The 21,400-nt window shown below is 43.6% G+C and overlaps 1 protein-coding gene across 1 annotated transcript in view; it reads left to right on the top strand.

The window, feature by feature from the left end:
- LOC111973984 (low-density lipoprotein receptor-related protein 4-like) overlaps positions 1-21,400 on the top strand; it is a 255,830-nt gene that overhangs the window by 168,045 nt on the left and 66,385 nt on the right. The window contains 13 exon segments of the mRNA XM_024001464.2: positions 11,314-11,490; positions 11,676-11,801; positions 12,406-12,614; positions 13,023-13,104; positions 13,254-13,359; positions 13,648-13,849; positions 14,013-14,202; positions 14,650-14,781; positions 15,555-15,695; positions 17,472-17,558; positions 17,858-18,029; positions 18,353-18,515; positions 18,796-19,021. Coding sequence (XP_023857232.1) covers positions 11,314-11,490; positions 11,676-11,801; positions 12,406-12,614; positions 13,023-13,104; positions 13,254-13,359; positions 13,648-13,849; positions 14,013-14,202; positions 14,650-14,781; positions 15,555-15,695; positions 17,472-17,558; positions 17,858-18,029; positions 18,353-18,515; positions 18,796-19,021 — 2,013 coding nt within the window.

Genomic DNA, 21,400 nt, shown 5'->3' with positions numbered 1-21,400 from the left:
TGGCTACACTCTCTTTGTTGACAATTTCAACCATGCCGGCGCTACTCAAAACGCAGAAATAAAATATAAAACATGCATTACCTTTGACGAGATTCTTTTGTTGGCACTCCAATATGTCCCATAAACATCACAAATGGTCCTTTAGTTCGATTAATTCCGTCCATATATATCCAAATTGTCCATTTATTTGGCGCCGTTGTACCAGGAAAAACAGCCTTCAATTTGCGCAAAATCACGACAAAATATCTAAAAAATGACCTCTAAACTTTGCCAAAACATTTCAAAGTACTTTTGTAATACAACTTAAGGTATTTGTAAACGTTAATAATCGATCAAATTGAAGACGGGTCAATCTGTTTTCAATACAGGATATCAACAAACTCACGGTACTTTTCAAGTCTTGCTCAACTCTCAAACATAAACACACGACGTCACTCCACTTCCGGGTCAATATCTTTCTCAGTTTACTAAGAAAAAACCTTAACCTTTTTCCATACAATGGCGACATCCAGTGGAAGCAGTAGAAACTGCGTGGATCTGTCTCTTATACACATCTAGATGTGTATAAGAGACAGGGGTTTTGACTGCTATATAAGTTCTGTTATACTTACAGATATGATTCAAACAGTTTTAGAAACTTCAGAGTGTTTTCTATCCAAATCTACTAATAATATGCATATCTTATATTCTGGGGATGAGTAGCACGAAGTTGAAATTGCGCACGCTATTTTTCCCTAAGTGAAAACTCTGCACCCTATCCTCAAGGAGGGAAGCGACTGGCCATTTTGAAGTCARAGGGGACGTAGCCAATGGTCAGGGATGAGTTGATGAGGGAAGTGGTGATTGGGAGAATATCTCCAGAGATGGTCTGGAGAAGGGAGGAGGGGATCGGTTCAATTGGGCAGGTTGTTGGGCGGCCAGATATCATTAGTCGCAGGATTTCATCTGGAGAGAGGCGAGAAAGAGGTCAAGGCCTAAGGATCCTTGGGCTCATGAATGAGGAGAGGACGTCGTCAGCCTTTTGTTTTCAAAGTGGTGACAAAGTTGTTTGCAAAGAGGATTACGGAGGTTGGAGAAGTGTTTCCCTGGGTTGGAGGCAGAAGCTTGAATGATAGTGATAGAAAGTGGCCTTAGCAGCTGATACAGAAAAGAGAAAGTATAGCGGAGTAGGGCGGGCACAATAATCATATAATCGTGTAACTGACAATTATGAACAATAACTGAACTAAAAAACATAAATCGTCATCATTGTGGATAAAATCTTTACAGCCCTGAACAACAATGAATACGCTCTCGGCATATTTTTTTTATTTATCCAAAGTGTTTGACACGGTTGATCATGAAATATTACTTTCTAAATTGCATTATTACGGTTTTCATGATTATACATATAATTGGCTATAGATTTAAGTTTATGATAGAGAACAATTTGTTTATGCATAGAGCTGTGCATCTACCAGGGCCAAGATATCCTGTGGCGTGCCACATGGTTCAATAATTAGACCTGTTATTTCTAATCTATGTCAATGAACTTGCCGCTGTGTTTTCTACTGTACTTCCCATTTTATTTGGTGCTGATACCAATTTGATTTTATCACACAATAATTTTATCTCACTAATTAATGAAGTCATATTTTCTGAATGGTTCCAGATAAACAAATTATCTTTAAATGTAAAAAAAAAAATCCACCTTTATTGTATTCACTAGTAAGAATAATACATATTGTAAAAARAAATGTGTGTKAATTAAATGGAACCCGTCACATCCACTGAATTCCTCTGAGTTCTAATTGATGAAAGTTATCCTGGAAAGATCATATTCAATTTGTCCGATGCAAAGTGATAAAATCTGTTGGTATCATCAGAAAGATTATTGATTTGGTTCATCAGGCTAGCTTCCTAACTTTATACAATAGATTTGATTCATTTACCCATATCTTATTTATGTCATATTGTCTGGGCCAGTACATATGCCTCCTACCCAATGTTCCCTCAAATTTGTTTCAGGACTGAGCACAAACTTGAAAGTCTGCTGAGCGCATTCTTGAAAGTTGGGAAAATGTTGTGCAACGTCCTGCGCACGTTTAGTGTCAACACTGAGGTTGTACCCACTTTAAGTTACAGTTTTAAGTGGTCAAGTAGGCTACTGTGGCTATTTGATCATAATGTAGACCTACCTGAATGGCCTACCTTAAAAAACAATGGAGAAAACGCACCCCATAACATTTTAACATGGAAATAGCTGTTCTATCATTCAGCCTACAGTAGCAGCCAATGTGTCGTGTTCAATGCCTACATTCCATGAGACTTTTGGAGAAAAGAAAAACATGCAGGGCTTGACATTAACCTGCTTATCCACTTGTCCTTCAGACAAGGTGACAGAAAGTGTTTGATGGAAGAAACCACTCTACAAAATTAAATTCATTATTATTCCCATAGCATTATTACAGAGAATCAGACAAATTATGCTACGTTCTGCCTATTGGGTACTTATCTTATTCAAGACCGTCTCAAAATACAACACTTCCCCTTTAAAACATAAAAAAGCTCTTTACCTGACTAGAGGGCTAGAAATGCACACACTTTGTGCTCTTGTTGGAAGCAACCACTCCCAAATTGTTGACTAGAAATTAGCTATAATTGGGGTAATAACTCACTCACTAGCAAAGAATATGAACATGTGGCTACATGCAGCTCTCACTGATCTCAAAACAAGCGCATCTACTCATGACCACTTATACTGTAGCCTAAACAAAGTCCAGTTCAAAGTGAATTGCACAGATCCGTATTTGGCAATGGCTATTTGCATATAGGCCTACTGCAGCTCTGATTGGTTATGGCACACTGGTCTGTGTAGAGTATGAGCCTGAGTCTTGCCTGTCAATGCAGTAGAATCCTACTCCAATGCGCTCTGCCTACAAGAAAATCTCTTGCACAGTTAGTTTTGTATACGAAATCTTGCGTAGATCGTTTTATTTCAGTATATTACATTGAAAGTGGCTAATATTGCATAGATTTGATAACAATTCCCACAGTAGAGCGATGTTGAAGTGAAGTTGAATCTCGTGCTTCTCTGCACAGGCTCATATTTCTTCTGCGCCCACGCACACACGCAGCTTAGAGGGAACATTGCTCCTACCTACACAAATGACTCATCTGCACCTTTGTTAAAATACTCTTGTATATTTACGACATTAATGTACGGCAATTATGCACTTTTATCTGCAAATAGTCATACCTCCCAGACAGTTTACCTAAAGCCTTCAATGGATTCTTCCAGGTTAATTCTAAAATCCATCTATATAACGCAAGACACTGCAATAACCTTCACCCTCCCCACTGCCACACCTCACATAGTAAAGTCTCTATTAGATATAGAGGTACCATACTCTGGGATTCTTATCTTCACATTGCCAAAACATCATCATCCCTCGATAACTAACTTCAAGTAAAGACTGGGGGTCAGCCTGATGAACCAAACTACTTAGTCATCTCCTCCATATAGCCTAACTCTCACACACTCACATGCACACACACATTTAAACAAAGCCCTTGGGGATCCAACCACACCAGCACACACATTATAAAAATAAAAAAAATCTGTATTGTTGTCTATCACTTGTTATCTTTAGTGGAAATAAATAAATACAAAAATAAATGAGCAATCATACATTTCAAACAGCAATGATATAGATGAGGAAAACTAGTGCTCCTCTGTCATACCTTGTGGAATTAATCAATGCCATATTTCCATTAAATTGTACAAAAAAACAGCACACTCACATCCACACAGCAATGAATGCATCAATATTGTGACTTGGAACCAAGGGTGTGGGTGTTTGTGCGTGAGAGAGAGTTTGTGTGCGCTAGTGTGTGTGTGAAAGACCGTGGGAGATATGACATTATGACAAGTGCAGATCAGTGTTCGGTGGATCATCACCACTCCCGACACACTTCACCCATCACCCTTCCCCCCGGTCTGCTGATTGGGCCTGGTGTTGCTGGCTCACCCGATCTGGAAATCAAAGCTGAGCTGCCCTCTGTTTATGGGGAGAGCGGGAGCCATGAGCTTCCAAATGGCACCATATCGGTCGTAACAAAGGGAGACAGGAGTGGAGGTCCTCCTCAGTGTCCATCTAAAAACAGAGGCGATATATAGGTATGTTTGCTTGTTGTCACAACCTGCTCCTGTATGGCTTAGTTAGCAATGCCAAGGACTGTAGGTTAGATTCTCGCTGGGGTCATTCATACAAAAGATGTATGCAGGCATGACTGTAAGTTGCTGGTTAAAAGCGTCTGCTAAATGACATATACACTCGCCGACCAGTTTATTAGGTTCAGTGTGGCCGTGGCTTGTTCTATAAAGCATGCAGGCATATGGGCATCGAGGCTAGGGCTGACCCCATTTAGTCGACTGGTCGGTTGTTTCGTCGATAGGTTTTTGTCGACCAAGATTTTTTTTGTCAAGCAGTAGCAAATATATACAGTGGGGAGAACAAGTATTTGATACACTGCCGATTTTGCAAGTTTTCCTACTTACAAAGCATGTAGAGGTCTGTAATTTTTATCATAGGTACATTTCAACTGTGAGAGATGGAATCTAAAACAAACATCTAGAAAATCATATTGTATGATTTTTAAGTAATTAATTTGCATTTTATTGCATGACATAAGTATTTGATCACCTACCAACCAGTAAGAATTCCGGCTCTTACAGACCTGTTAGTTTTTCTTTAAGAAGCCCTCCTGTTCTCCACTCATTACCTGTATTAACTGCACCTTTTGAACTCGTTACCTGTATAAAAGACACCTGTCCACACACTCAATCAAACAGACTCCAACCTCTCCACAATGCCAAGACCAGAGAGCTGTGTAAGGACATCAGGGTTGAAATTGTAGACCTGCACAAGGTGAGAAGGCAACAACTGTTGGCGCAATTATTAGAAAATGGAAAAGTTCAAGATGACGGTCAATCACCCTCCGGTCTGGGGCTCCATGCAAGATCTCACCTCGTGGGGCATCAATGATCATGAGAAGGTGAGGGATCAGCCCAGAACTACACGGCAGGACCTGGTCAATGACCTGAAGGGAGCTGGACCACAGTATCAACGAAAACCATTAGTAACACACTACGCCGTCATGGATTAAAATCCTGCAGCGCACGCAAGGTCCCCCTGCTCAAGCCAGCGCATGTCCAGGCCCGTCTGAAGTTTGCCAATGACCATCTGGATGATCCAGAGGAGGAATGGGAGAAGGTCATGTGTCTGATGAGACAAAAATAGAGCTTTTTGATCTAAACTCCACTCGCCGTGTTTGGAGGAAGAAGAAGAGATGAGTACAACCCCAAGAACACCATCCCGACCGTGAAGCATGGAGGTGGAAACATCATTCTTTGGTATGCTTTTCTGCAAAGGGGACAGGACGACTGCACCGTATTGAGGGGAGGATGGATGAGGTCATGTATTGCGAGATCTTGTCCAACAACCTCCCTTCCCTCAGTAAGAGCATTGAAGATGGGTCGTGGGCTGGTCTTCCAGCATGACAACGACCCGAAACACACGCCAGGGCATCTAAGGAGTGGCTCCGTAAGAAGCATCTCAAGGTCCGGAGTGGCCTAGACAGTCTCCAGTCCTGAACCCAATAGAAAATCTTTGGAGGGAGCTGAAAGTCCGTATTGCCCAGCGACAGCCCCGAAACCTGAAGGATCTGAGAAGGTCTGTATGGAGGAGTGGGCCAAAAACCCTGCTGCAGTGTGTGCAAACCTGGTCAAGAACTACAGGAAACATATGATCTCTGTAATTGCAAACAAAGGTTTCTGTACCAAATATTAAGTTCTGCTTTTCTGATGTATCAAATACTTATGTCATGCAATAAAATGCAAATTAATTACTTAAAAAATCATACAATGTGAAATAAAATTACAGACGTCTACATGCTTTGTAAGTAGGAAAACCTGCAAAATCGGCAGTGTATCAAATACTTGTTTCTCCCCACTGTATATATTTCTGATGGAACATGTAACGGATGTGAAATGGCTAGCTAGTTAGCGGTGTGCGCGCTAATAGCGTTCAATCGGTGACGTCACTCGCTTTGAGACCTTGAAGTAGTGGTTCCCCTTGCTCTGCAAGGGCCGCGGCCTTGTGGAGCGATGGGTAACAACGCTTCGTGGGTGACTGTTGTTGATGTGTGCAGAGGGTCCCTGGTTCGCGCCCGGGTATGGGCGAGGGGACGGACGTAAAGTTAAACTGTTACATTGATGCTGTTGACCCGGATCACTGGTTGCTGGCAGAAAAGGAGGAGGTCAAAAGGGAGGTGAATGTAACCGATGGGTAGCGGTGTGCGCGCTAGCATCCTTCATCGTCGGTGACGTCACCGCTTTGAGATCCTTCGAATATGGGTTCCCCTTGCTCTGCAAGGGCCGCGGCCTTTGTGGAGCGATGGGTAACGATGCTTCGTGGGTGTAAGTTGTTGATGTGTGCAGAGGGTCTCTGGTTCGCGATCGGGGCGAGGGGACGGACGTAATGTTATACTGTTACACACACAAGACACCTGTCTGATTTTCGCATGTCTCAGTTGGCTAATCATGATGGCACACCAGTATCACATTTACCGTTAATTCCCATAATTTCTAATCTACAATGTTTGTTTGGTTAAGGTAATTTCTGTTAATGCATTCAATATATTATAATTACAGTATTTTACTRTTCTCATTGTCTGAGTGGACACGTTGTTTGCGGACTGGAAAACCTAGGCTACACTTGTGAGGAACAAGTTTTGGTATATTTACGTAATTTCCGAGTTGTCAATTTATTCATTGCATTTTATTTGTAAGGCTCCAGTCAATGTTGAGTAAGGACGCAGTCCTGATTATGCATAGACGTAGGCCTAGGCTACCTGGCCTGCACACAAATGTAGTCCTATAAATGTGCCCATTTGGGGATCTGATAGTATTTCTGATTGTCTTAACTCACCACCACTGTGGATCTTCTCAAGGTATTTTTTCTTCACCTCAAACAGCAAGTAAACAAAGTCCGTTTTTACATCCATTGAGAATTACAATAGTTCCTCAACGTAGCCTATTTAAAAAATATTTCAAGCTCTCTTTCGATAACCACTCCATTCTCTACTTGTTGTGAAAGGGGGAAAGAATGTCATGCTCTGATCCGGTGGAAATGTCATAAAATAGGCCTACCACAAAGGTCATCTCTAAGCGAAGGACCCTGTGACTAAACACCTCCCTCTGCAACTGGATCCAGGACTTCCTGACGGGCCTCACCACAGGTGGTAAGGGTAGGAAACAACACATCTGCTAGGCTGATCCTCAACACTGGGGCCTCTCAGGGGTGCGTGCTTAGTCCCCGCCTGTACTCCCTATTTACCCACGACTGCGTGGCCAATCACGACTCCAACAGCATCATTAAGTTTGCTGATGACACAACAGTGGTAGGCCTGATCACCAACAACATTGAGACAGCCTATACGGTGGAGGTCAGAGACAACAACAACTCCCTCAATGTGAGCAAGACAAAGGAGCTGATCGTGGACTATAAGAAAAAGAGGTGCTAACAGGCCACCATTAACATCGACAGGGCTGTAGTGGAGAGGGTTGAGAGTTTCAAGTTCCTAGGTGTCCACATCACCAACAAACTATCATGGTCCAAACACACCAAGACAGTTGTGAAGAGGGCACAACAACAGGAGACTGAAAAGATTTGGCATGGGTCTCCAGATCCTCAAAAAGTTCTACAGCTGCACCATCGAGAGCATCCTGACCAGTTGCATCACTCCCTAGTATGGCCACTGCTCTGCATCTGACCGTAAGGCGCTACAGAGGGTAGTGCGTGCGGCCCAGTACATCACTGGGGCCAAGCTTCTTGACATCCAAGACCTATATACTAGGCGGTGTCAGAGGAAGGGCCAAAAAATTGTCAAAGACTMCAGTCACCCAAGTCATAGACTATTCTCTCTGCTACCACAGAGCAAGCAGTACCGAGTGCCAAGTCTAGGAGCAAAAGGCTCCTTGTCTACAGCTTCTACCCCCAAGCCATAAGACTGCTGAACAGTTAATCAAATGGCCACCCAGACTATTTACACAGCTGCTCGCTGTTTATTTTCTATGCATAGTCACTTTACAAATTACCTCGACTAACCTGTTCCCTCGCACATTGTCTCGGTAAGGTCTACACCTGTTGTATTCGGCGCATGTGACAAATCAAATGTGATTTGATTTGATTACTTATCCCTTGCGCAAATAGCCTACAGCTGTGTCTGTCCGGAGCTCACTGGCGCAGGAAACTCTGAGGGCCCAGAATATTTTATACAATGTTGCAAGTTTTTTAGTGCAAGCTTCAGGCTGGACCAAGTTGATAGTTGATACAATGTTTCAAGTTCCTTTCAGACAGGCCATGCATAGCCAATATGGGATTTATACGGGATGTTTTCTACCTGCAGGCTGCAATGTTTTTATTTTTTGGCTTTATGTAGGATATTTTTAYATAGTTGGCAATGGCAATAGAATTTACTTTTAGAATTTTGATCAACCACATGATAATGATTTTGACATACGAAGACTTTATTATAAATGAAATGAAACTGTTCCATGAAAATGTGCATTTGAAAATCGTAACTGGCACGCAGATCGGTTCGAAATGGTAAGATAAATTGGCACTCCCAATGGAAATAGTTACCTACCCCTGTTGTAGCCTATTACCGGCAACTTCAGGAGCTTAATGGCAGAATCTGCAGAGGCCAGCAGTAGCTGAAGGAGGAGGGTCGGGAACAGGTTTTTTTTTCTGGTTAGGCTATCTTGATCTCTGGCTCCCTCTTGAGTCATTTTTCTGTTTTAATTATTTAATCACGTTAGAACGTTAGAATAGGAAAAATGAGTGACCTAAGCAACTTTGAGTGTGGTATGATCGTCGGTGCAAGGCGCGCTGGATCCAGTATCTCAGAAACAGCCGCCCTCCTGGGCATTTCACGCTCGACAGTGTCTAGAGTTTATTGAGAATGGTGCAACAAACAAAAAACTTCCGTCAAACAGCTTGTGATGAGAGAGGTCGAAGGAGAATGGCAATAATCGTGCAAGCTAACAAGGGAGCCACAAACTGACAAATAATGGTGCAGTACAACAGTGGTGTGCAGAACGGCATCACGGAACGCACAACTCGTCGATCCTTGTCATGGATGGGCTATTACAGCGAACAACCACACCTGGTTCAACTCCTATCAGCTAAAAACAAGAAGAAGTGGCTTTAGTGGAGGGGAGAATAGAAGGAATGTCTTTTAGGAGAGGAAAAGGAGGGTTACCCACTGCCCTGTGTGAGTGTTTGATTAGAGGAGGAGGGGTGCGTGAGGGGTGATAGGGGGAGGAGGACGGGTGTAGAGGGTACCTGTCCAGCCCTGTGTGAGCAGCCTTTATTGATATGTGCTCTCGGGATAAAAACCTGTAATTGGCCCTRTACCTCCACTAGGCCCTCTGTTTGCTCAGACAACAGGAAGAACAAATGGGACATGTGCCTGTCTGTGCCTGTGTGTGTATGCCTGTGTGTGTGTGCCTGTGTGTGTGTGTGCCTGTGTGTGTGTGTGCCTGTGTGTGTGTGCACGCATGCATACTTTTTTTGTGTGCATGTGCGCATCTCTGTGTGTGTGGTCGTTTGAGAAACATTTGGAGACATGCCAGTCCTTTGTCATGGTATCTGGTGAGTGATGTGGGTGACACCCTTATCCTCTGAGCACACCTGTGCACCTTCGGGGGCGAGGTGGGGGTGGGCAATAAATGAGACAATAGGAGAGGGGGTATAGCGAGGGATGTTGTGGGGACAGAGAGGGATGGAAATGTGGGCTTTTTTGGAGGGTGACAGGGGGTGGTGAAAAGGAGGTAGGGGAGAGACAGAGAAGGACACACTAGAGCAAGTGAGGGAGATAATGAGAAGAGTGGGGACAGAGAGGGGAGAGGTTACATGTGGGTGGAGGGTAGACCCCCATGGAAGATTCCCTGTTGCCTTACAGCTGCTGGCCCAGCTGTCCCTTAGAACAGAGACAGAAAAGAGAGAGTAGGCCCACATACCACCAGTGTGCCTGCTAGCTGCCCTTGAAAGAGAGAGGAGAGCGTCAACCCAACTCTGACTCCCCTTCACACTCATGTCTAACCATGTGTCTCCTTGAAGATAACATCAGTAACACACACACCAAGTATCATCTTACACACACCTGGAGACCTAAAGAAAAAGATAGACAGATGGAGAAACAGGAGAGAGAGAGAAAAATTCCAATGTTTCCCTGAAGCTAATGTTATTTAGTTTTTTTTCTGAGGGGTATGATACTTTAAGTATGTATCTGAGTATTGGTTTACATTAAGAGTTAGGTAATATCTTCTCCTCTCTCCCCAGGTTTGGTCTTTCACCACTCTTCATTTATACCCCACTGTAAAACCCTGGTATAAAATACTAGACCTGTGTAAGACCTTTATGGCAGCAAGCTCACCACAAACTGTGCACCACCAACAGAAATAAACAAGGGGGAAAATGATGTTCTTTCCATCCATCAGTTGAGCGTATTCAGCACTCTCTGATGTTCTCTGTGCTTCGCCAAAAATGTAGGCAATCTGGCCAATAGGGCCACTTCAGCTGGGCTAATGAATGAATAGAGGGACAATGGTATGGAAGTGTTCCACATATGTTCTCCACCAAAGACTGTGGCCCTATTTAAATGACCAAATCATTGTTCCCTTCCTTTCTTTGATCAATCCCTCCCTCCTTTCTTCAAGTAGTCAAACAGGGACTTCTTCTCAGAAGAAATCTATAGAGCTAGCACTTAACTCCCAAAGCTTATGTCATTAGCGAGTGGCTAATAAGAAACAGGCTAACTCCAACCAGCTCTGATTAAGGCTGAATACAATAGGGGGACACAATTGAAAAGACAACAACATTAACTCGTCCTCATTTGATGGTGTGAGGAATCAGATCTTGTCCAACTTTGTGCTATTTTTCTTTGAAGATAATTGTCCCTTTACTCCAGATTGGTTTTATTTGGTGTTTTGTTTTAGTTTATGGAGGAACTGTTTAGGGATTTGTGTGTGGCTGTGTGTTGATTTAGTTGCTGTTCCAATGGCTGCTTGTTGTTTGAAATCATGTAACCCCCCCCTCATTCTATACCACTTGGTCTAACTCCTTTAAAGGGTCAACGAGAATGTTCCAATGTTGTTCTTGTGTTTCAGTAATAAAGACAGCATATGCTTCTTTAAATACATATATTTGTCTATCTCTCTCTCTGTCTTTCTCTCTCTCTCTCTGTCTTAACTCTCTCTCCATCAAGGCTTGCCCCATCCATTTGCCATCACCGTATTTGAGGATAGCCTTTACTGGACAGACTGGCACACCAAGAGCATCAACAGTGCCAACAAGTTCACGGGCAAGAACCAGGAGATCATCAGAAACAAGCTGCACTTCCCAATGGATATACACACACTGCACCCGCAGAGACAGCCCGCAGGTCAGTCAGACACAAACGCACATCCAATCTAATACACACACATGCTCCTTCGTGCACATACAAACGCGCTCACACACACACACACACATACACACCACCCACAGATGCACTCTGTTAGTCAGTAACACACCTGCACACTCACTCACAGAGTGCTTCTAACCTCTCCCCCCTCCCCTCTTCTCCAGGTGGGCGTAACCGATGTGGGACCAACAACGGGGGCTGCAGCCACCTCTGTCTCCCTGGCAACAAGACCTATACCTGCGACTGCCCCACGGGCTTCAAGAAAGTGGACCAGCATAACTGTGCCCTGAGTGAGTATACTTACTTGCCTACAAGAACACACTACACTCTAGGTAGAATGCTAGAATATTTGTTGACATTTCAATGTGATTATTTAGAGTTGTAAATACATTTTTGTGTTCATTTAGGCATTGCTTTATTCTAAATATAAACTCAATGTTTGCTAAGTACATTTTCAGTCCAGTTGGCTAATGTTAAAGGGCAACTCCACCACTTTTAAACCTCATTTTCATTATCCCCAGCACAATACCAGTGTCTGCATATGTGAAGACGGCATATTTTAGCGTTTTATAGAAGTCACAGAGTAGCATTTTTGGGGATTTTTTAGGACCTTTCTTCTTATCTAGCTGTTTTTACATACGTAGACACTGGTTTGGTGCTGGATATAATGAATATGAGGTTGAAAGGTGGCAGAATTGCCCTTTAATAGCATGTGTTAGTTTAGTTAGGTTCCAATTGTCCACACTAGAATGACCAATACATTGCTTAATCCTAAGGGGTACGCTAGTGTGGATAATTGGAACAGAGCCTTGGTGTATGTTGTTGTATTGTGTGTTGTGATGACCCTGTTGTTAAACCTAGAGAACTGACAGAAGACCTTTGGTCTTTGATCAGGTCTTGACAAGTTCCTGCTTTTTGCCCGAAGGACGGACATCCGACGAATCAGCTTCGACACCGAGGACATGTCGGATGATGTCATCCCGCTGGCCGACGTACGCAACGCCGTGGCACTGGACTGGCACGCCGAGGAGGGCTTCATCTATTGGACGGACGTCACCACCGACTCCATCAACCGGGCCCAATGGGACGGCTCAAGGCAGGAGGTCAGTTCCTCCCAATATTATTTCCCATATTAGTTAGTCATTTAGCAGATGCTCCTATCCAGAGCCACTTACTGTACAATGGAAGGTGCATTCAACTAAAGTAAGGGAGACAACAACCACCCATCAAGATCATTACTAGTACAATAGCTAGTATTAGAGAAGAAAACAGTTTAGTGTTATAGTGGTGGATGTTTGGTCTAATCCTTGGTAAGATACAATGTTTTGGGGAATCACTTTAGCTGATGAGATCAGTCCCTTGCACTTTACTTTTAACCAAATGTCGCCACCTATTGATGAGAGTCTGGTATCACAGTTCATTTTACAGCTGTTTTGACTTTTTTGCATTGGGGGAGTACTTCAATTAAGTTACTGTGCTGTGTTGAAATTAGTTGTTATTGTGTGTGTCAGGTGGTGGTGGACACCAGTCTGGAAAGTCCAGCCGGTCTGGCTATTGACTGGGTGACCAACAAACTTTACTGGACTGACGCAGGTAAGAAACCTTACCTGTACCTGTGTTCAAGATTTAAATGACTATAGGGTAGTGGTACAAACGGAAGTGGTATTGAGTCGTTTGTTGTATAAACAATAATTAATTGTGTGAGTGTGTGCGTGCTTGTGTGTGTGCGTGTGTGAGATCAGGTACAGATCGTATCGAGGTATCTAATGCAGACGGGAGCATGCGTACCGTTCTGATCTGGGAGAATCTTGACCGACCCAGGGACATCGTGGTTGACCCAATTGGAGGGTGAGTCAGAGGTCAAGGGTTAATAGCAGGCGTCAGATGTCCAATGACACCACTGACAATAGTTTACAGAGTAGCATGTAAACACACTTTTTTCCCCCCGAGCAGTCCAATAAGTAGGGAAAATACTACTGAAGGAAATATCAGGTAGAGTCCTCCCAAAAAGTTAGCGCTGCATGGATTTTGTTGTTTACCACAGACACCTAATCTGAACATGCAGTATACAGATTACTTTTGCATACCACAATCATGTACAGTTTACTGATGCATTATTTTCCCTGAGTACCATAGATACATGTACTGGACAGACTGGGGTGTGAGTCCTAAGATAGAGCAGGCAGGGATGGACGCATCCAGCCGTATCGTCATCATCTCTTCCAACCTGACGTGGCCTAACGGACTGGCAATTGACTACCAAACACAGCGCCTGTACTGGGCCGACGCCGGGATGAAGACCATCGAGTTTGGCAACTTTGAYGGCTCAGACAGACAGGTGAGGTGGTCTTGAAGGGATAGTCTTTAAAAGTTGTAGCTTATTTTCAACATATTTTTATTTGTTGGGTGGATATTTCATCAAGTGAGACTTTTTACTCTGTAAATCAGAATACTGGCTAATATTTTTATTCCCCGTCCCTCTCCCCTCCATTGGTGTCCAGGTGTTGATTGGCAGTCAGTTGCCCCACCCCTTTGGGCTGACTCTGCATGAGGAAAAGCTCTATTGGACAGACTGGCAGTCCAAGAGCATCCAGAGTGCCAACAAAATGACTGGCCTGGGACGACAAACACTCGCCGAGAACCTGGAGAACCTCATGGATATTCACATGTTCCACCGCTACCGCACCACCGGTGTGTGTGTGTGTGTGTGTGTGTGTGTGTGCCCTGTTGGCACTCTGAGTATTTTGTGACATGATACTAGACCCCCACCCCCAACACCAGGTCCAGTGTCCCTCCCTGTCACTAGTGGGATTAGGGGCCAGGTAAACTGATCCTATATATGGGGTTCAGAGGGCAAAAAGCACCTGGGGCTCATACCAGGCTGAAGCAGCACTGATAAGTAGGGATGTCAAACGTTCAGCCTGCTGCACAGACCCCATTGCCATGGAGGCTCTAGTCTAGAGCGTCCGGTTAAATTGTGTTTGAGATCATTTTTAAACTCTCAACTGTTAAATGAGTGAGACATATATGTCATTGTTGCAATAGTTTGTGAGTGKGCAACATATACTATCATCTTACGTTTTCATGTTGAATAATTATATATTGCGCTCTCTCCCCCCTCTGTCCCTCACTCTCTAGTGCGGACACCTTGTGCGGTGAATAATGGGGGCTGCAGTCACCTGTGTCTGTTGGCTCCACCCACAAAAGGCTCCAGCTGTACCTGTCCTACTGGCATCAACCTTCAGCTGGACGGAAAGACCTGCACACACGGTAGCATAGCAACAATATCATATTATTATACTACCAGCACCCATTGTACAACAACCCATGGTACATTGGATGTTTTGGTGCCTCTGGGGCAATTTAGACACCTGATTGAGGACCTTATTACTGATGAATTTGTTTATGTTTTATGACCTTGTTCGGTTTCTGTTGCATTTTGTATTTTCTGAAATTCAGGGCTCTTTAAAAGAGACCGTGGTCTCAGTATGACTACCTGGTAAAATAAAGGTTTAAAAAAAACAAAAAAAACAAGAGCAAAACAACACTATACCACATATCTCATCACCTTAACACAATTAACTACAGAGATATTGATAACAATGGTTGATTAATATTTAAAAAAGATTGTCTCATCTTGAATTAAAGGAGAGAAAAAAATACATAGTTTAGTATTTTGTTCATTAGTACGCTGTTGATATGGTCCCAACATGTGTGCATGTCAGCAGTAAAGTTTTCAAGATGGAGCACTTTCAGTAAAAATCTTACTGTGATAGTAATGTGTTTTGCATTATCGTCACACTCTTTTCTTTGTACTCTATCTTGAAAACGTTACTGCTGACATCCCTTTAATTACTTCCTTCACCGTCAAGGCCCAGCTGAGATACAGTATTTACAGCCCGTTGAGTCTTAAAGAATATCACTTACAAATGCCTCATAAGCTTAGTTCTACTGTATAACCTCATCATAATCCAAAATATAAGGTGGTTTTATTCCATAAAACCTGTACTCTCCATACTGACAGTGTTGTGTCCTGGTTGTAGGGATGAGTAGTTTCCTGATCTTTGCACGGCGGACTGATATCAGGATGGTCTCTCTGGACATCCCCTACTTTGCTGATGTGGTGCTGGCTGTCAACAGATCCATGAAAAACACCATCGCCATCGGAGTGGACCCTAAAGAGGGTGTGTATGTGTGTGCGTCTGTGCGTGTGTTTCAGGTTTTCTGTCATCTCAGTGTGGTATGAACACGAAAATGAGGAAGGTCTGCACTTAGGTTTTGCAGTAAAAATAAATAAAAATGTATTCAGTCTTTCAGACCAGACATTTCGCCCGAAAGGGCTTCATCATCAGTGTCCTTTGACAAAAAAGTGTCATTTTTTAATTGTGATCTGAATGTGCACCTGTGGTGGTCGGTGCCATTTAAGATAAGGGAGCAAGACATTTTTTCAATGAGCATGGCCTTATTTCTTTTACAGTGTATTGGATGACTGTCATTCATATTTCATTCATCCAGCTCAATTTAACATCGATAGGTTTGGGCTACTACATGATACAAAAATGCTAGCAATAGCCATCATGAGGTTGCTACAACGTATCCTACGAATGAAAGTTTACCACACATAGGTCGAGATAAATGTTTTAGTAATCAAGGTGACAGACAGTGAATGACGCATTCAATACTGCCTTGCACACTCTTCCCTACATCTAGCTGATCTAGGGTGTAATCATTTGTCTAGCAGTTGCAAACGAGAGTTTCTATTGGACAAATTCAGGTATGTTGATCCCCGTTTCGTTCTGTTTGCTTCTGTTTTAGAAACGTTTTTCAACAGAATCGGCAGAATAAATACACCCCTGATCACCCGCACACACAGTTCACTTTCATAGCAGCCACATACAAACAGCATGATCACTTTGCTCGTTGTATAATTATTTCTCTCATTTACGCTGTCTTCCTGTCTCCTTTTCCCTTCACTTGTGGACTTCATTGCACAACACATTAGCTGTCTGTGACCAGGCGACAAAACCTTTCCAAGCCAAACCTTCATACCATTAACGCTAATTGGTACACACAGTCTACATCGTTGTCAACATATTAGCTAATGTCATAGTCAACATAGCTAATAGAACTAACGCGTTAGTAAACCTGCTACAATCACGCAGTTTAGCAGTTACACTGGGCCCCGGTGGCAATACATTTATAAAACCAAAAGCTTATCTTGATTTGGAAGAGTTCCAGTGTTGGATAGCCATAGCCAGCAAGCTAACATAGCATCCCTCTCTGTTTGAGCCAGGTGTTTGAGTAGGCTAAACTAGCTAGCTGAATTCATTAGCTGAGAAAGTGAAAAAAAATACAACAAAATATAGCTAGCTCGCTCTCTCTTGCTTCTACTTCATTTATGAAGATTTTTTTTTCTTTCTCTAATACTTTGATTGGGTGGACAACATGTCACTTCGTGCTGTAAGAGCTCTGATAGGTTGATGGGCGTCCTCCGGAAGTTGTCATAATTACTGTGTAAGTCTATGGAAGGGGGTGAGAACCATGAGCCTTCTAGATTTTGAATTGACGTCAGTGTTCCCAGAGGAGGACGGAATCTACTGTAGCTGTCCTCCGGCTAAACCATGGCACTACCCCAGAGAGTACTGTTGAGGCTACTGTAGACCTTAATTTAAAACACACTGTTTTGCAATGATTATTAAAACTATTAATTATTAAAACTATTAATTAAAAACTATACTAACTATATTCATGTCACTGGTGACGTAAATATAGTTAGTATACTTTTTTATCTATAATGGATAACTTTTKAATGCTTCACTATTTCAATTTTGATGAACTTCAYTGAGGAGGATGATCCTTCCCTTCCTCCTCTGAGGAGCCTCCACTGATGTGGAGGCTAAACAGTGACTAACAGTTTGTCTTTGTAACCTTGATGTGTGTGTGTCTACTGCCCCCTGCAGGTAAAGTGTACTGGTCAGACAGCACACTGAAGAAGGTGAGTAGAGCTAACATCAATGGGACGGCTCATGAGGATATCATCGCTACAGGTGAGGGAAATAATCAATCAACTTAAAACATACAGTATCTGAATCATATTACAGATAGGCTAGTGTCTTTTTTGTCTATCTGCTGTATTACAGAGGAATATTCATCTATATTGTGAAACAAATGACCTGTAGCACTGAAATATTTCAACGTCTGTTCTTCTACATACCCTTCTCTCACTTCCTCTAATCCTATCCCTTCTCCCTAACTTTATCTCATTCACTCCTTTCTTCCACTCTTTCTTTTTTTCTTTCTTTTCTTCCTTCCTTCCTTCTTCCTCTCTTTTTCTCTCGCTCTCCAGGTCTGATGACCACTGATGGTCTGGCGGTGGATGCGGTGGGTCGAAAGATCTACTGGACTGACACCGGAACGAACCGAATCGAGGTGGCCAACCTGGACGGCTCCATGAGGAAGGTTCTGATCTGGCAGAACCTGGACAGCCCGCGAGCCATCGCCCTCTACCACGAGATGGGGTAAGGAGTTAGAGTTTGGCTAACAGGTTCACTGTGCACAGCAGTGTGTTTAGCTCAAAGTTCTGATTTTGCACTTGTTTTTATATTAAAATGTAATTTATACTATCAATGTACTGAAAAATCATATGCAGACTGTGAGAGAGTTAGTTCCTGTGTGTTTTAGGTATTTTTGTTTGTAGGTCAATACAAGTTGACCCGTCGTGAATTACACCCCAGGAATTTACTTTCTAAACAGCCTAGATTGGGAAATAGTTAGCCCTCCTTTGTCAGTCTTCTAACGACTTCCAGTGTGACATTCATTTCTCTCTCTCGCTCTCCTCCAGGTATATGTACTGGACAGACTGGGGGGAGCATGCTAAGCTGGAGCGGTCAKCGATGGACGGCTCGGACCGTTTGGTTCTGATCAGTAACAACCTAGGCTGGCCTAACGGACTGGCCATCGACAGTGCCGGCTCACAGCTACTGTGGGCCGACGCGCACACAGAGGTCAGTCGCCCTGTCCGAAAAGCTAAAGCTCAGGATTGGTTGACACAGAGGTCAACCAATCCTGAGAGCTACAGATTGTGCAGGCTTTTGTTCCACAGCTGGGTCATGTTTAAAGTAGGACACACCATAGCAAAAGCATTTTGCCACTGAAATGACAATTCTGTGTTCTTATTGGAGAAGAAGAATGGAGAATCTTCAATAAACCAGGACTAGGCTTATTCTGTGTCTGGAAACCGGCCTATTGAGTCAGTGAATTAACAAACTTTTTCCCTCCCGTAAGCGCATCGAGGCGGCAGACCTGAACGGGCTGAACCGCCGTACCCTGGTATCCCCGGTTCAGCACCCGTACGGTCTGACCGTACTAGGACCACACATCTACTGGACCGACTGGCAGAGCCGCAGCATCCAGCGGGCTGACAAATCCACCGGCGCCAACACCATCACCGTACGCAGCAACCTGCCCGGGCTCATGGACATACAGGCCGTGGATAGAGAGAAGCCACTGAGTGAGTGTATCAATGGCACACTGGCCTCGGAACAGCAGAGAGGAAGGTGTGGGTAGGGGTTCGCATTGGTCTAACCTCGTCCCCAGGCTATTGCGCATGTCGCATAAAAGCCTGGTACATCAACCATTCAAAGTTGGCCTTWRTGGWAGTGACCATATAATTATATGGGAGTGACCTTACTTGTGATCATTTCATTTTAGAAAATCACACACTGCAAAAAATCTGGGAAGGTTGTTTGGTTGKTGTGTGTTTGGAATTGCGTGGCACTTACACTTTTGCTGTCCTCCCTTTGTCCCCTGTATTTTCTATTTATTGTTAGTCTTCCCTCTCTCACTTCACTTACTTCCAATGGAATCAGTTGCCTGTATGTAATGGAAATGTAAATGAAACCCATAAATATCTGCTGCTACCCTGCTATTTGGTGTACTGCAACAAAAGTTGACTTGGTTTGCTTCTTCCTCTCTCTCTCTCTTATACAATCCCCCCCCCCTCCAGGTTTCATAAGTGTGTAGAAGGAACGGGCTGTAGCCACTGTGTCTGCCCCGCCCACGGTACTTCCTGTCCTGTCCCACCGGCACCTCCTCAAGAGGACCCAGGTCAGTGTGACGACTCCCCCGAGACCTACCTGCTCTTCTCCAACCGGTCAGCGTGCGACGTATCTCCCGGACACAATGACCACACGACGTGCATGTGCCCGTGCCTGAGCTGCACAACGTATCTCACTGGACTACGACAGCGTGGACGGGAAGCTGTACTAGCACGATGTCAGCCTTGATGTTATCAGGTATGCTAAAAAGACACGCTCACACACAATATACATCTGAGTGTACAAAATATTGGACACCTTCAATGTTGAGTTGCACCTCACTTTTGGCCTCAGACAGCCTCAATTCATTGAAGGCATGACTCTACAAGGTGTAAACAGCGTCTCACAGGATGCTGGCCTAATGCTTCCCACAGTTGTGTCAAGTTGGCTGGTAAGTGGCTCTCTCACTAAATTAGATTGTTACATCTCATCCCACGGATGCTCATTGGATTGACATCTGGTGACTGGGCAGACCACTGCAGTAATCTGAATCACTGTGATGTTTTGGAACCATTCCTGACAATCCTAACCGTTGTGGCATGGGGGAAATCTATTAGCAGATGGATACACATGCTGCCATGAAGGGATGTACGCTGATTGGTAACGAGTTCAAGGATCCTGTGGCATTCAAACGCTAGCTCACTTTTAGCAAGGACCCAATGTGTCCATGAAAACACACCCCACACCACCACCATCAGCTTGCAATGTTGAAACGCAGCATGATGGATGCAATATACTCATGGGGGTTTTTTCCACCAATACCCTAGTCTCCTAATCAGCGTGAATAACAGGAACCGGGATTCATCAGACCAGGCAATGTTTTTCAACTCTCCTAGTTGTTTTTGTCCTTAGCCCACTGCAACGCAGCAGTTTCTTTGTTTTTTGCTGAAATATGAACTCTGCAAGGTCATTGGCTGCCATACCAATTCGTGTAAGGTACAACGAGTTGTGCATTATTTGATGGGTTTTGGGGACCAATGTTGTACTGAACTGTCGTTTGACTAACTGTAATCCGTATGTTGCTCTGCACAATTAGTTTCTGCTCCTTTGTCCTCTTTCACCAATGACCTGTTTTCACCACCGGCCTGCTGTTGGCTGGATGTCCTATGGGTGGTGACCATTCTTGATACACACAAAACTGTTTGAGCGTGAAAAACCCAGCCGTGTTGCAGTTCTTGACACACTCAAACCGGTGCGCCTGGCACCTACTACATACCCCCGTTCAAATCTTGTTCTTGCCCAGTCACCGCTGATGGCACACATAGACAATCATGTCTCAATGTTTAAAAATCCTTCTGTCACCTTCATCTACACTGAGTTTGAGTGGATTTAACGTGACATCAATAAGGGATCATACTTTCAACTGGATTCACCTGGTCAGTCCTATGTTCATGTGAAAGGTTTCTTAATGTTTTTTTATACTCAGTGTATACACACACGTTCAATAAATTACACCCTTACTCACGACACACATGGCATGCATTCGCGCACACATGGAATTCATCCTTGTCAGCTGTCACTTTTCTTACTATTTGGCGTTAAACTCTTTGCAATTAATGTATTCGACAGTAGGATTTGAATTTAATAAATGATAATAATAATTGATTTGCTGATTGATTGATTCATTGTTTGACTTAACTTTCTCCTGTGCTGGGTCAGAGCGGGTCAACCTGGATGGTAACATGGGGATGGAGACAGTGATAAGGCCAGGGTCTGAAGACTACATATCTGATGTCTGGCTGTGGACTGGGTGACCAGGAATATGTACTGGACGGACCCGGTCCGCACACCAT

The sequence above is a fragment of the Salvelinus sp. IW2-2015 genome, linkage group LG15, assembly GCF_002910315.2.
Source record: "Salvelinus sp. IW2-2015 linkage group LG15, ASM291031v2, whole genome shotgun sequence".
Classification (NCBI taxonomy): Eukaryota; Metazoa; Chordata; class Actinopteri; order Salmoniformes; family Salmonidae; genus Salvelinus; species Salvelinus sp. IW2-2015.
This window is presented reverse-complemented; position numbering and strand designations above follow the sequence as displayed.